We start from the raw sequence: 17005 nt of genomic DNA, 5'->3' as shown, positions 1-17005 counted from the left end.
ACGAAAAAAATCTTATCCAAGCGTAGATTCTTCAATTTGAGTAAAACACCAAGGACATTTATATACCTTCTGGCTGATTGAAACACTTTTTATGGGAAAATGCAAGGACTTCTTTAGGTATGGTGGAGACGAAATGACACACCACGGTGAACAGTTTCATCAGTTTGGACAGTGAAATTGTAATAACCAACACTGCTATTTCTTGCCTTTTTGACTGGACTGAGATCATGGAGGTAACATGTCAAGGCACCTGAATTTAAGAAGAAAAAGGTAACTGATTCACTGGTTCCAAATTTGGGAAAAAGTCAAGCTGATTTTTACTAACACCTTTTATAATATACCTCATCCCAGGAAATTAACATCCTTAAACCCCCTTGCTTAAGTTTTTGTTTTTGCAAAGTTTTCTAAAAGCAGATTCTTAGGAAAAAAAACAATCGAAGCAAGGTAAAAACTAAGCAGCTAAAATCTATCAGAAATAAACTAAAAAAGTAGTAATGACATACGTCATTTTTAAGAACTCGTGTGGAGCAACAAAACACGTGGGTGGTGGCGTGAGGTAATTTGAACAGGTTTTTTTTGGTAAAGACAATAGTCTTGTAATATGGGAAATTTATAATAAAATCAAAAAAGATTAAACGTACCGTCGCTCGAACTACTGGAGGAGGAGTCTTTACTACTGGAGGAGGAGTCTTTACTACTGGAGGAGGAGTCTTTACTACTGGAGGAGAAGTCTTTTGCCCCTCTTTTCCCACTTTGACTGCTTTTCTTGCTGGAGTCCATTTTTGAAAGGGTAAAAACGTGGCACAGAGCCAGCAATCTGGCTACTTCGTCGTGGGGGGTAGAGAATGCAATGAAGGGGGCAGTGTGAGAAGGTATGGAGAAATGTTTTTAAAAAAACGAATATCCATAGCCTGATTTTATAAAAATGGAATGAGAATTAAATAATAAAATAACTTTCTGATGACATTTTTTTGTAAAACAGTATTTTTTTTTCGTAAAGAATTGATCAGTGCAAATATCTAATTACATAAGTAACACCCTGTTATAGTTATGTGACTGCGGAACCACGCCCTGAGATGACCCAGCGGAAAACAAGGGCGAGACTGTAGATAACGAGTGAAATTTCGAGAGAAAAAGCCCTGGGGAAGAGGTTGGTCTTTAATGGGATAAAACTTCGCGGATGAACTCTTCTGCGAAATTTAAATATTTCGCGGGGATTTAATTTCGCGGATAAATTATCCATAAATATTTCGCGGGGATTTAATTTCGCGTTTTATGAAGTTTTACTTTAGTAGCATTTTTTCTCATTCGAAAAGCCCTGTTTGTTGTTTTCCACTGAAATAACGCTATCTTTTTAGATCGTACAGCAAATTAAAACTTTGGTGACGCTAAATTTCGCAGATGGTCCCTTCTTCTTGCATTTTTGAAAGGATAAAATTTCGCGTAATTTGCCGAATAAAGCCAAAATCTCAATGAAATTGAATTACCGCGAAATTTGATCTCATTAAAGTATTATTAAACCTGCCTCTAGCTCCCAGGATTTTTTTGTCTCGCGCGAAGAACCAGCTTTATATCCATGCGTATAGGAGAGACGGAAATCTTTGACTAGGAATATTATTGTATTGTGTCTGAAATCAATCCATTGCGAGGCATCCCGTTTCATAATAACTTTCCAGAGTTCTTTAGTGACATGAGTATTATTATCTTATCTTAAGGGCATAAGTTTTAGCGGACATTAAATTGTTCCGGTTTTGCCCCCAAATCGCTGAAATAAGATCCGTAAAGTACAGTCTGGAATGGCTGGCAGTCGCAAATATAAATTCGCGACTAAATTAATCCCGAAAAATATTAATTTTAAAATAAGCCAATCAAATTTTTCTCAATAAAGCCAGAACAAAAACACCCTCCAACGTTCTGACTTTGAGCAGCTATTTTATGATCTTTCTACAAGTTACTCAACACTTAGCCTTTTTATGGAAAAAGAATATTAGTAATCGCAAGGCAAGGCTAAATTATTTTTTTGAATGTATAGAGTAGAATCGATTATTCGTGAATATAAACGCTCTAATATATTAATCTTACAGGTGAATTCTAATTCTAATTCCAAACGCCTTATCCGCATACAGACACTGGCGTCTATCCATGATTCTAGGGTATTTATGGCAACTGTCATTATCTACATCAAATCAGGTGAAGGGATCAAAACATGTGTTGTGCGGATTTTAGCTTTCATAGATTTAACAAAAGAAAGCGCAATTACAATTGTTCATAGGTTTTCGTAAGAATAAAATTTAAACATGAAAATAAAACAGTGAGAACAGACTCCTTGCCGATTCCTTTCTCTTGCATTTCCTTGAGCTTTAATTGAATTTGGCATAGGAAAAATTGCCAGACAAAACAGTCTGATTTCCAGTAAATAAATTATATGGAAGTAGTGTATGCTTTATATTTTACTCCCGAGTACGTTTATTTTGTATAAAATTGCTGCGGTAAATTTCTCTTTTCATCAACTCACGAAATAAAACGAAGGGTTGTCGTCTTAATGACATCTTCTACTATAATAAATATCACATAGACCTTCTTCACCAGGTATCAATGAAACAATACACAAACCACTTGGCAGGTAGAATTATGAAGATGGTGGCTTCGTTTAGCTATCACACAGAGCTGGAATACTTGTTTTTGTATTATTGATTAAACATATCTTTAACTCTAAAAAAGTAAAAGCAATCGTTTTTAAACTTATTTTGATAAATTATTCAACAAACGAGAAAAAGAGAATATATACGCATATACGCATATCCGGGGGTGAGAAATAAACAAAAGAAGCAAATAATAAGATTTGAGGGATTCCAAATTGAAAACAATGGGTTCATATAGGCTTTTAAAAAAGCTGTTTTTGTTCCCAAGTTCTCTGGGCTGACAGGGCTATAACTTCTGATTAAAACATCGTAATCTGCCGAAATTTTATATAATTCGTTCACTAGCTTTTTGTCTTGGCCTTATAATAATTTATTAAGAAAATGGGTGTCATTACAAATTTTTTTATAACCTATACAAAACACATACCTGTATTTTGCAAACTACATAAACTTTAAACTAAGCTATATTAAGAGCGGAAACAGCTTTTTCAAAATTTTCATTGTTTTCAAAGCCATTTCATTAAAAGTATTTTCCAAAATCAACTTTTTGACAAAAATGTGGCATTTTAAAGGAATAAATTGTTGGGAGAAAAAATTTTGTGAATCGAAATTTTGGGATTTTTTATATTTCGCGAATTGGTGAAGTATATGGTATACTTACAGGAAACATTGCTTTGTGTAAGGTATGGTTATCCAATGACAACATTGTGTAGGTATATCCATATAAAAAAATCTTTTAATTCGAAACAGCACTTTCAATTTGACAATTTCAACAGTTTCAATTTGAAAACCAGCAACATTTATTTCAAAGTGGATTTCAGTTTTAAGTTTCGTTATCCAATTCTTTGAGATACGTGAGTTAAAAGTCTATTGCCATTTCGAAGTGAATGTTATTATTATTTCAATTGTCTATTAGATTTGTATATCGTTGGAGAATTTCTACAAAGATTTTCTAATAACATTCAAATACATATACTAAAAAGCAATTTAATATAAGGAGCATCCACAAAGTATATACGCAAAAAAAACCCTCCCCCCATAGTACGCAGAAAATATTAGAAGTGATGTCATTCAAACAATAGATGTACGCATTTATCAGATCCCCTCCCCACTTAGATGCGTACGTACTAAATGGATGGTCCCACAGTGCAACTCCCTCTCAATAACCCAAATACTCCTTCAGAGTTCTAGTTATCGAGAGTTTTATAAACGAAAAATACATAATTATTGTAAAAACAATTAGAAGGCTTATTACTTACTTTAAATTAGAAAGAGAATAAACATTACAATGAACTATACAGTATCACAAAATAAAATCAACATTAGCATTATTTTTATCAATGCCATGCATATCTCTACACATATAAAGTAAGTAGCCTCTCATTGTAGGTGGTGGTAAAACAAAAAGGTGCTTTGAAATCAATGTCTCAAAAAGTGTTGAGCAGACACTCACTCTTATTTCCACAATCACATCATATTATTTATTTCGAATCCTTACTTGACTACTTCAGGGCTTATTAAAATAACAGGACGTCATCACTGTAGAGAAAAGACTTTTCAGAGCATTTCACTTTTCAGAGCATTTCTAAAAAGGCGAGGCCATCTTGTGGACTAAAAATGCTCTGAAAAGCCTCTTCTTTGCAGTGACAACCGCCCATTATTTTAAGCCCTATGTAATTGTCAGTGCAAAACCTAAACTCAAAACCATCCCACAACACCCTCCCCCAGAATCTTGTAAATTTATTTATTTCTAAGACAAATTGTAATGGCCTCATGGTCAGTAAAGAACAAACTTTTTACACTCACATAAACAAGAAACTGTTCTAATAACGATTTTTTTATGTATACATGATCTAGTATCGACCCCCCTAAATGCGTTGGTTCTGAAACAACCTGTTCATAACCATTAAGCGTTTGTTCTAGCAGTGTATTTGGTTTTAGATTAAAATCACCAACAACAATATCAATGTTCATAGACACAGAAAGGTAGCCTAGAGTTTCTAAAAATTGTCCAACTAGCATATTTTGTACAATAACAATATTTTAATTTTCAATGGAAGATTATGGCTATTTAAAACTTCTAAAACAGAAAAACCATTAATTTTGAAATGATCTAGTAATTCAATTTTGTTTTTGTAATACATTGCTAAGCTAGAAAATCTGTGTTCATTATCATTCTTACACGTCAATTTAAAACCATCAATCATGATATCTGTTAAATTTTCAGTATTTTTTAGTTGCGTTTCAGTGCAGAGAATAATATCACTAGATGAAAGTGTTTTATCACAAGATAAATCTTTGCAATGCTTACGCAATGATCTTACATTACAAACAACTAAAGACAATATGCTATGTTCGGATTCCTTTGCCACCAAATCTGTTGTAAAACTTAAACTTTGATTTTCTCTTAAATACTGATATTCTTTTTTAGCTTTGTCGTCAACATTGATGGCACTGGACTTAAACACCCCTATTAAGTGGAGCCCTTGCAAAGACGTTACACGGCTGAGAGCTACATACATCTGTCCATTATTGAATGATCTCTGTTTCAGCAAATTAAAACTAATGACAACCTCTTGTAAACTTAGACCTTGAACTTTGTGTACAGTACAAGCCCATGATAACATTAAAGAAAATTGGGTACGTTTAATGACCGGAGAGGACAGTTTTTCTCGTTTGTTCTTATTTCGGTAGTCACTCAATCAATTGGTACTGCATTTAATTGTTGTGCAAGTCTGTCTGAACGTATTTTATTTGTTCCAACATTTAGATTGTCAAATTCAACATAAATGGTTTTAATTGAATCATTTTGCGCTACAACATGGACTATTGTACCAATTTGACCATTTATTAGCTTATCAGGAATGTCAATATTAGATGTCAACATTGCCTTAGCACCTATCTTTAAAGATAACTGGAAAACTAATCCACCAGTTCTTGATTGGCTTAAGTTTTGAATTCTTTCATAAACATGAGAAGGGACTTCTTTCGGAACTTGATCAATGGCATCTATTGTTACCAAAGCGCTGTTTAAACTATTTAACAATCTTGCATTATGAACTCTAGCTGGCTCATTTTCTGCATAAATATGCAATGCATTTATTGGGTAGTGTTTACTACTTTCATCAATGAATCGTGAACGGATGAGATGTTCATCCTGTGAAGATAGAGTTCCTAGCCTAACATTATTTAGTAGGTCAATTAGAACAGTATCACCCTGTTGTCTCATAACTTCAGTCAATTCACACATCTGAAAGTTTCGCCATAGTGGATAAATGTTATACAATTCATCGCTGAATTCTGCATAAATTGGTTTTTGCATTACGGGGGGTAATTGATGCAAATCACCCACTAAAATTATTGTTAAGCCAGCAAATGGTTTTGAAAAATCAGAAACACATCCAAATATTTCTATTAACCTTTGATGCACATACAACAGTAACTTATTGGATACCATAGATATTTCATCAATAATGATACCTTTAACATCTGATAGCTCTTGCCTTAATTTACATCTCTTTTTATCTGGAAGCTTGTGAAGGGTTAACCCACGAGACTCTACAGAAATTCCTAAAGCTGAATGTATTGTGGTTCCATTGATATTCACCGCTGCAACACCTGTGCAAGCAAAAGCAAATTTGGTTTTTCAATGCATGAAGACCTATAACATAAAGTTTTTGAAACTGATGCACTTATAGTTTTGATCAAATGGGATTTGCCTGTTCCTGCGCCACCTGTAACAAATAAATGCAAAGGAGGATTTTCTGTAACTTCTTCAGCTGATAAATTTTTAACATCCCTTCGGGCCCATCTATTAATTACGTCAAAAAGAAAACGTTGTTTTTCATTTAAACTAAGTATTAATTCATTAATACTATCATCTGACATTAAATTAATCTGTGTTGATGTGTGCCCTGCATTCGAAGAAGCTGCAGCATTTAAACCTTGAGCTTGTTCACCTTGATATTCATTATCCCTAACTACATTTTCCTCAACATTGTCATTCTCTTGTTGCGCAAATTGATCAGTTCGAGGTGAAAAATCAGCATTCATTAAAACATTATTTACCATATCACCCCATGGTTCAAATCTAGCCTTGTTCTCATTAACAATGCTCAGAACCTCAGGATCATTAAGTTTACCAACATAAGAATTTCCAACTTCGCTAAGTAAATCAGATTCCTTTCTGAAGGGATAAAATAACATCAACAAATGGTGGGCATACTCTTCCGCTTTATTAACTGGAATAGGAGTATGATAACGGACAACACGCTTTTTATTTCTCCGTTTCAATTTTTCTTTGGAAGACATCAGAGGAACAGACTTAGGTAAACGCAATAAGGGATTACAAATTTCATCATCATCTAAAAGAACCTCTGGTTGATAATCATTTACTATGCCAAGCTTTTTACTTGTGTCCAGCACATAATACGCAAGAAATTCAGCAAAACATAAATTGTCAATCATATAATATTGACCACGCTTAAATGTAACATTGGGTCGATCCATGTATCGATCTAAACTATTGCGCTTAAAAACATCTGTACTATCTGGAGGCAATTCTTCTAATTCTTCTTCAGATTTACAAACTCTGTATCTTTTATCAGGCAAATTTGTATTAGCAAACACAATTCCTGGGAAACATTTACGTAACCATAACTCTGGCAATACCTGATAAACAGCTTCCTGTAATGAACATTGGCGGTGTGATAAAAATGCTAAGGCTAATTTTCTCATACGATCTGGCAAGTTTAAATTTTCAGACTCTTCAGCTGCCTTTTTCATTGCAAGAGATGACTCATTTTCCGATTTAGAGAAATAAGAACACATATATGACACTGCTTTATAATAATTGAACACAGGCTGCAAGTCCAAATTGGCTTTCCAAGCTAAAAGTCCTGCTGCAAAGTAATTATTTACAAAACATGAATTTGGTGGTCGATGATAGTATATTTCAAAGTCTTGATTTGGAGATATTGCTAAAACCCTATAATAGTCAACTTCTGATATGTGAAGTTCCAATAAAATCTTTGGTATGGACTTGCAGCTGTCGCTCAAGTAGTTAGGCTTACTAGGGTCTAAGTTTTCATCGATAAATAATTTGACTTTCTTTAATACTTTAGTTCTTTCTGATAATAAACTCAATTTTTCAGAATCAGACATATTCTCTGGTAATGGACTGGCTATAACTGTTCGATCAGTAAAGAAACGTCCATAATTAAAACGACATGGAATGTTCTTGTATTTGCGACAAGAATTTGAATGAAAGTGGATTTGATATTGAGAGACAAGGTTGTGTAATTCAGGCTCAATTAATGGATCAGGGAGGTCTGCACGTATTGTATTATCAACAAAAGATGTGTAACTGTCTGTGGTTTCGTTTGTAAGAGTTGGTGAATCTAACAACCAAAGAAAAGCATGGATGTGGGGTGAACCTCTAAACTGAAATTCGACTTTAATAGCATAATTAGCTACTTGGCCAATAGGACTACTCTTATGAAGCAAAATTTCTCTAAAGAAATTCTCTACTCTGTATTGAAAGTGCCTTGCAGTTAAAACTGGGTTTTGATTAAGAATACTACAACGTCTAAAATAATCCAATTCGTTACTGCTAACATCAATGTTATTCAATTTTCCTATTATCACTACCAGTTCATCCCATCTCAAATCTGCACATGACAGAGTAAGGAAGTATGATGGAGTATGATGAAGTATGATAACTGTTTAACCATTGCTAAAACATCGTAAAGAAAATGTTTCCAATAAGCAGGTGTTCCTTTAATAGAGTTCATAAATTGGTAACCTTGACCTTACAAATAAAAGAATGAACTGTTTCATGAAAATTAATTTGCAACTGCCCAGCCGTTATTGTGCCCTTTACCTTTTTCGTTGCAATATTTATTTGATTAAACAAATTTGACTGTGGCATTACATAATGAGCAAAAAATATATAATCAGCATTTGAAGAAAAGCGCTGGGAAAAATTTAACAAACGCTGGTTGAAATATTTTGTTGCTGTCAAGTACACTGGTCTAGCAACCTTATAACACAAATTTTCCAGTGGGAAATAAAAAGGGAAATGCAAGCTCCTCACAGTATTGGTCAGAAAAAAAAGATTGTGGTTGTTTATTCTCACCAGGAGCAATATCTAAAACCTCATCATCTGGATTTTGGAAATTTGGTATAACACACATTTCATCGCTACTTGCACAATTCATACCTAGGGGGGTTTTCAGCTTCTAAATTGTCATCATCAATGTCAACTGTTACTGAAAATTCATTTGTGTCAACCATAGCATCTGTATCACATAAACTTAAAAATTCCTGGGTTATATTATCCATTCTTATCAGCACATCTGAGTAAAAGGAATTAAAATTTTTCAAATATTGTAGGGCTTCGTTTAAAAGCTCAGGACGTACACTTTGAAACACAACATGGCCTCGATAAGCCAATTTTCTCTTCAGTTTAACAAACATTACACCACTACTATCTATACCCTGAGGAAGACAGTTATTAACGGCTTCTACTTGAATAGGAACATTGCAAATAGCACCTTTTATCTTTTGTTGTTGACCTTTAGGCATAACAGCTATTTTTTTTAAATAATATTCTTTTTGAAATCAGAATTTGCTCAAGTCTGTTTAAACATTGAATTTCATTAGAAGATCAACAATATTTAACTTATTCCAAACAGCCTGCGGGGGTATCTCAGCTTTTTTTAAATACTTATCGCAAGTTATGCAAATGTAAGCATGAGAATCAAAGCATAGAACATCTGTAAACACATAGTATAAACTTACTTCATAATTGTTTTTGCTAAATAATTTTCTTGTAAAGGCTCCTATTACAAACTATGCAGACATAGTAGGGGCCATTCTGAATAGCTTTCTGGAAATTTAAAATGCAATCATTTATTGTTTTAGCACTTTTTTGTTTGCGCTTAGCATCAGCATTGTTATATGTATTTGCTTTCTCCTTATTGGAAACAGTTTCTTTTCGTTTTCTAGATTGCTCCCTGTTGTGTTCTGTTGCTTGCTGTTTTTTAGCTTTTTGCTTATTCTCCTCCGTTGCATGCTGCTTTTTAGCTTTCTCCTTGTTGACATCAGTTGCATGTCTTATTTTACATTTTTCCTTGTTGGCTTCCGTTGCCATGCGTAAACGACTCTTTTCTCTATTGACTTTGTTAGATAGTCGAGAAAGACTTACTTCTTCATCTGAATCAATACTTATGTATTGTAATTCATATGACTCATCAACTGTCTTTAGATCAATGTAGGTTGTATGAAGGTATATTTCTAAATCTCTCTTTCTTTGGAATTTCATTAAAAAAGAAAAACCATCAGGTGTTGGCTGACTGCAGTTATTTCTGCTATGAGAATCAAACAAGTAGACACAGTTCTTTTTAGGGAGTATCGCACAACAAATAAATTTCACGAAAAAAAGTAACCCGTCTCCAATTGAGTTATTCAAATTTGACAAAAAGCGCGGAATAGAATAGCTACTTAAAAGACCATATTCTTTATCTAAATAAGTAATTGTAACATTAGATCCAAATATAGGCACACTGTTTGGTAGATCAGGTACCGTAAGGTATGTGTTTTTATTGAGAGATTTGTATAGTTTATCTGCTTCTGTAATGATAAAATCAATATCATTAACATTCCAATTACCTGGGGACTTTACTCTAGTTGAAAAAGAAACTGCATAGCTACAAGCTACAACATGCACACTGTTTTCCAGCACTTTCGCCGAACATAGAATGGGATTGATTAAACGATCCATGAGTAATTTTCAGGAGAGACATCTTACATTTCAATCCAATTCACACCACATGTACCTCTAGCACAGTAGCAGTTTTTTATATATAATATAACATATATATTAATTATATTAATTGTACTTTTATGGTGCAACAAAGCTGCACTAGCTTTTATGGTGCGACAAAGCTGCACTAGCTTTTTATGGTGCGACAAAGCTGCACTAGCTTTTTATGGTGCGACAAAGCTGCACTAGCTTTTATGGTGCGACAAAGCTGCACTAGCTTTTTATGGTGCGACAAAGCTGCACTAGCTTTTATGGTGCGACAAAGCTGCACTAGCTTTTTATGGTGCGACAAAGCTGCACTAGCTTTTTATGGTGCGACAAAGCTGCACTAGCTTTTATGGTGCGACAAAGCTGCACTAGCTTTTTATGGTGCGACAAAGCTGCACTAGCTTTTATGGTGCGACAAAGCTGCACTAGCTTTTTATGGTGCGACAAAGCTGCACTAGCTTTTTATGGTGCGACAAAGCTGCACTAGCTTTTTATGGTACAACAAAGCTGCACTAGCTTTTATGGTGCAACAAAGCTGCACTAGCTTTTATGGTGCCACAAAGCTGCACTAGCTAAAGAAAAGAGCAACAAGCACTGAGTAAATTACTGCTGATTATTCGACGATATATTGTGGGGGAAAATTTTAAAACTAAAAAATCTGTAATTTGACTTGGTCAATCTGACTTCGTCGTGTAGTTCTTTGAGAAATCATGGTCTATTCGATGAAAATAAATTCTGTAAAATAGACGCATTCAAATATAGCTCAGCGTCTGTCCATGGTTTCCGCATAGCAAATTTCGTGAGTCACTTACACTGTGTTCTAAACTCCCAAAACTGCGAAGAGCGTAGTCGCACAGAAGCTTGGATTTGAAACACGGATCTCCACTTCGCTACAACCGTGAAAAAATAATAAGCACGCTCAACTATGGTGTCCGACATTTTATTTTTTAACTTTTGTTACCTATCTTAGGCCTCTCAGATCAAATATCGTGACGCGACCTCTCTGCATGCTATGAGTTGCTGTTTTCTTCTTTTTTTTTTCAGTTGTCTTGATTCAATATTTAACTGCCTCTCATATTACAATTATTTTGTAATTTGTTTTTCTTAAGGAGCAGAAACCAGCAGAAGGTGCATTAGATTCACTGCAAAAAGGAGCTATCGATTTGACCGGCTGTCAACCTCGTAGGTGTAATACTTCGAGAAAAAAATTATTTAATGTTAAGTAACTCGATTGAAACGGTGTGTCCATTGAATTTCATGTACATACAAAGCTCCAATAAAATGGCGAGACGTCGTCACGTAGTCTGTTTTCAAAGTTAAAAACTTTGATTTTAGAAATACTTCCATCGCAACCTACACGTCAGTACATGTTCAGACTGAACACGAGAAGCGGTGTATTTAACTGTGCAGTGGATACTGAACAGGTAATGTCTTTAAACAGCCTTAATATAAACCACAAAAATAAATAAAAGATTGCATTATTAGGTTCTAACCCTAGGTTCTTTTATTAGCATACATCAGTTATTAAAATTTCCTTGCATTTGTTCTATAGGAGATGGTTGAGTGGTTGACATGCATACAGGATGCGTCGACACAAGCTGAGCACGCTGTAAATAAAATTCGAGCTTTAGTTGAACAGAAAAACATAGCAAAAGAACTGTCTGATTTGGTGGTTTATTGTGTCACTGTTCCGTTTACAGACGATAGTGAGTAATTCGTCACGCATCAATGAACTAATTAAATTGACAAAAGGCCGTGTTTTAAATTTTAAAATAATTACGCAATATGCTAAGCTTTTTCACGCTGTGTATATTATGATGTATACTTTCACTGCTAAATTTTTTGAGTATAATTGATTGTAATAAAATCAGTAAAAAAATTCTTTGTGTTCAACATAAACGCTATCCTTTTGAAAATATGTTTTCTGCTACTTTATTTAAATACGTTTCATAATATGACAATTTTGGTTATGTATACAGAAATTGTTTTCAGCCTTGAAATATTTACTTTTCATTATTTTTTTATTGTTAGCGTTTGAAAATGGCAAGTATTTCGAGATGTCTTCGTTTCCTGAATTAAAGTTGGAAAAAGTGGTGAGCAGAAAGAGTTATGATTTACGCTTCTTAAAATATCCTTTTCTTATTTCTTGACATTCTGCGTAAATTTTTTTGTATCTTGCTTCAATTGGGACTGGCGAAAACTAAAACTACTAAGGTAGTCCAGTCCTCATCTGACTTTGTATCTAGGAAAAAGAAAGAAATGAAATGAAGCATTACATTTTTTCTGTTGTAAAATAGAGTAGTTACGTCATCACAGTTGTTGGTTTTGATTTGCTATTCTTTGATTTGCTATTTCAGAGAACTGTTTAAAAACAAATTTAGACTTTAAGGCCGGACGATTAAAACTTCCCAAATCTTACTATGCAGTGTCCTTGTAAAAAAATGCAGCGTAAGTTTAAAACATTATTTCTTTAACATTTACTTACGTATCACCAACGTCAAATCAGTCGCGTCTATCCGAAAGGTACGCGAGTAGACTCTTCAAACTACGACCCTGTCCCTTTTTGGAATTTCGGCGTACAGTTGTGTGCGTTGAACTATCAAACGTCGGATAAGTCCATGCAAATTGAAAGAGGAAAGTTTCTGGATAATGGCAGGTGAGTAAAAGTTTGCTATTCGTGCTGTCCGTACACGAGGCTTAGTTTGGTATAAAATCCATTGCATAAGATCTCAGGTTAGCTGTTGCTGTTTTTTTACATGGACTGCGTAACGAAGAGTACAAGTAGGTGCAATAAAAACCATGCATTAACTTTTATTTTTAAATTTAATTTAGCTGAGTGTGTCTCAGTTAAGGTGAATTATCCGCCATGTCTCCATGGTGAATTTTATATTTTCTAATTTTATATTCTTGCTTACAGATGCGGTTACTTGTTGCAGCCCGATTTTTTCCGTGATCCGAAGTTCGATCCGTTTGATAAAAATTCAATAAGCGGTACAGTGGAACCGTTAAATATTCGAATTACGGTAAATTTTTACCGTCTTTTTTTGTGCCTCGTTGCTAGCCGTCGTCGCCATAGTCGTATATTTTTTGAGTCTGGTAGATTTGTGAAATAATTTTATTAGTAAATATTGTTTTTTGGTTAGTAAGGACCATCATATAAGATGTTGGAAACTTCTTCAATAGTCCAGATAAAAAAATACTCACTCATACAACAGACCACTTTTACCACATTAAATAAAAGGCAGGAAATTTTTTGTCTGAACTCTGGATGAATATGACGCGTCAATTTTATCAACACTTTGATGTTACTCATGAAGTTGTTTCCAGATGATCACTATCTATCGTTTTGGTTCTTTTTTAGATTGTAGCAGCAAGACACTTACCAAAGACAGGGCGCGGTATAACATCTCCGTTTGTTGAAGTCGAGGTTGTCGGCTTGACATATGATTATGGTTTGTACAGAACGAAAGTGAAATGTAAGTTTTAAAAAACAAATCAGGGTATAGGAGCAGGCTGTAAAAAGTATAGGACAAAAATCTGGAAGACGTTGAGAGAAGTAGTTTCTCTGGTTGAATATATTACAACTAAGCCAGTAGTTAATAAATAAAAAAAGTATACTTTATGCAAAAAATGCTCAGACACATATTTAAAAAATTTGTAGAACTTTGGTCCTATTATCTACTGTTTTTTTTTTGTTCCTTGTCAGTAATTTTACTTTTTCTATTAATCTCATTATCTTATCAACCAAATGCTGCTTATAATCTGATCCTCGTGTTTCTTATAAATATGTTACTGTCAGTTTTCATGAGATCTCCTCACATATCAGCTATTTCCGCTTTCTATTCCAGCTGACAATGGTTTCTTTCCAACGTGGTTTGATACATTTGATTTCGATGTAATCTGTCCGCCACTAGCTCTCATACGTTTCACAGTATATGACGAAGACATGTTTGGTGATCCGAACTTTGTGGCTCAAGCCTGCTATCCGGTATCCAGCCTACGCCCCGGTACGTTACGTTGTCCGCCCTAACAATCTTGTTCATTTTAATTACATTTTCACGGCTTTTTGAACTTGATCACACTAATAAATGTAGCAAGGACGCCTTTTTCATCTAACGCAGCGCCTTACGAACTTTATATTTCTCGTTTTATCTTTTGTGTTGTTGGAGGAGTTGCCGACATTCGAGAAATATATATAACGGGTAGCTTATTTGTTTTAAACACCGTTTTTACATTCTATCTGTTTTAGGCCATCGCTCGGTTCCATTAAAGAATGCTCACAGTGAAGAGATACCTTTGTGTGCGCTTCTCATTGAACTAAGAATGCAAAATGCTCAGGTTGGATATTTGTACACATTGTGCAGATCCGTCACGTCTAATTATTGTTCTGTTGTGAAACTCTGCATAAAACTCGCCCTGTTGGACAGTTAAATATAGTCGCTTCTTTATAGGATGACGAGGAGTACGCCTCCATCGCAGAGCTTCGTGATAAAATGCAAGTACTTATGGATAGGCAAGATTCCGTTCAATCGCAGGACGAGGAGGAGACGCAGATTCAACTTCAACGCTATCAAGAGCAGCTCAGTAGGCTTACTGACGAGCGGGAAACAAGGTATCATTATACTCTTTGCTTAAACTGCATCAGTATTTATCAAAATCTCTTTGTCATGCCAAAAAGTTTGCTTAGGTTGTGCTATAGAAAACAGATCTTTTGATATTGATATTTTTGGCTCATACTGAAACACGTTTTTTTCTTTTGATCGTAAGCAGTTGAAAATAGAAGGTTTTGATTGAAGAAGTTATAAAATGCGAAGCTTTCAATTAAACAAACACGGAATTTTATTTTTAAAAATAAGTAGGGGCGATACGTGCTTTGCGGTTAACGTAACTTAATTCTTTCAATTTTCAGACATCAAGAAGCCGACAAAAGATCTGGTCGAAAATGGGATGAAGAATAATTTATTTGCACGCTTAATGATCACTCTCACCTTTCATTGGCAGTTGCTACTAACAACACTGATCGGGTTGGAAAAAACCAATGCCTGTTGCTGAGCCAGTTATTTTATCTACACGTAACAATGAAAAATAAAGAAAACATACAAATATTTTTTAGAGTGTGAACCAAAATTTCTTTCTTACTTTGGGTAGTTTTTTCAAAAACGCATGATACTTTCCTTACCGCAATTTCTGTTCCCGTTGCCGTTACGTTGTATTATTACTGCGGATTTCAATTGTTACGTTGTATTATTACTGCGGATTTCAATTGTTACGTTGTATTATTACTGCGGATTTCAATTGTTACGTTGTATTATTACTGCGGATTTCAATTGTTACGTTGTATTATTACTGCGGATTTCAATTGTTACGTTGTATTATTACTGCGGATTTCAATTGTTACGTTGTATTATTACTGCGGATTTCAATTGTTACGTTGTATTATTACTGCAGATTTCAATTGTTACGTTGTATTATTACTGCGGATTTCAATTGTTACGGGCGTTTTAGCATATATTGCACAAATATACCGTAAGTTCAACCTGCAAATAATAATTTTTGTATATATCAATTGACATTCTGATTATAATAATTTCAGATTCTGTTTTTATTTACCTGTTGGATTATAATAATATTTCGCACAACATTCAATTATTTCACGCAAGACAGTCTTCAAAACGAATTTTTTTTAAAAAAAGAAAGCTGTTTGTATTTCACTTTGGGATTTACAGAAATTCTTTCAACCAATTCTTCTAGTCATTTGATATCATTTGAATTACGTGCATTAGAAATTATCCATTTTTCTCTCTGTTTTTAACTCAGTTGGTCTGTGTAGTGCCATAGGAGTGCCATTCCCCTCCCCGAAATAATTTAACTGGTGGTTATTTTTCTAGCAAGTCGAGTTAGAATCAAGAGAAGACAGAATACGATAAAGTGTCTAAACACATCCAATTCGTTATCCTCACCCTTGGATTCTTTTTGTGAAAATCATAAAAATTTTTCGTAATATTATATTTTTGTCCCCCCTAAACAAAAAAGTTTATTAGATAAGTTTTGGCTACCTGCGGCGCTGCTGTAAAAGATCTCCTGTTCAGTTGTATTTTTTTGGATTAAAACTTAAAATTATTTTTATATTATTAGGAGTATTTTGTTTCGTGTAAACAATGCCAAAGGTATATTCCTTGTGGTGTGAACAGCACCATAACTCGTTTGTAAGAATATATAAATGTTGACTCCTTTAAAACTGTCGGAAGCGTGTTGTCTTTAACCCCTGCTCGACATTTTTTTTCTTACCAGCTATCCGTTGTTTGTATTACAGCAGTCTTCTTTACACTTTAAAATACATTTTTTGTAGCTTAACCATATCCCTACTACTGTGCCCCACCCTTGCCAATTCATTAGCGTAAGTCAACCGATTTGCTCTAATTATTTTCACTTTTCGTAAAATTTAATAACAAAAAGTTTAGCAAAAAAAATTTTTAATATCGGATCAATTTTTGGTCCTGGGACTAAGTTATTGACAGGCGGTGGTGTGATCAATATTTTTACCAATTTT

General features: G+C 34.3%; 1 protein-coding gene across 2 annotated transcripts in view; it reads left to right on the top strand.

Moving 5' to 3' along the window:
* The window catches only part of LOC130614374 (1-phosphatidylinositol 4,5-bisphosphate phosphodiesterase gamma-1-like), a 41512-nt gene extending 24814 nt beyond the window's left edge, over positions 1 to 16698 (top strand). Inside the window, exons 28-38 of one of the 2 annotated variants that reach the window (XM_057435803.1) lie at positions 11571 to 11637; positions 11791 to 11879; positions 12008 to 12161; positions 12487 to 12583; positions 12941 to 13111; positions 13373 to 13478; positions 13817 to 13931; positions 14304 to 14462; positions 14705 to 14793; positions 14907 to 15067; positions 15365 to 16698. In XM_057435803.1, coding sequence (XP_057291786.1) covers positions 11571 to 11637; positions 11791 to 11879; positions 12008 to 12161; positions 12487 to 12583; positions 12941 to 13111; positions 13373 to 13478; positions 13817 to 13931; positions 14304 to 14462; positions 14705 to 14793; positions 14907 to 15067; positions 15365 to 15413 — 1257 coding nt within the window. In that variant the 3' untranslated portion in view covers positions 15414 to 16698. Of the gene's footprint in view, positions 1 to 11564; positions 11638 to 11790; positions 11880 to 12007; positions 12162 to 12486; positions 12584 to 12940; positions 13112 to 13372; positions 13479 to 13816; positions 13932 to 14303; positions 14463 to 14704; positions 14794 to 14906; positions 15068 to 15364 lie in introns of both variants that reach the window. The other variant, XM_057435802.1, reaches the window with a different exon arrangement.
* Positions 16699 to 17005: the final 307 nt, after the last annotated feature.

Source organism: Hydractinia symbiolongicarpus, chromosome 11 (genome assembly GCF_029227915.1).
Source record: "Hydractinia symbiolongicarpus strain clone_291-10 chromosome 11, HSymV2.1, whole genome shotgun sequence".
Lineage (NCBI taxonomy): Eukaryota > Metazoa > Cnidaria > Hydrozoa > Anthoathecata > Hydractiniidae > Hydractinia > Hydractinia symbiolongicarpus.
This window is presented reverse-complemented; position numbering and strand designations above follow the sequence as displayed.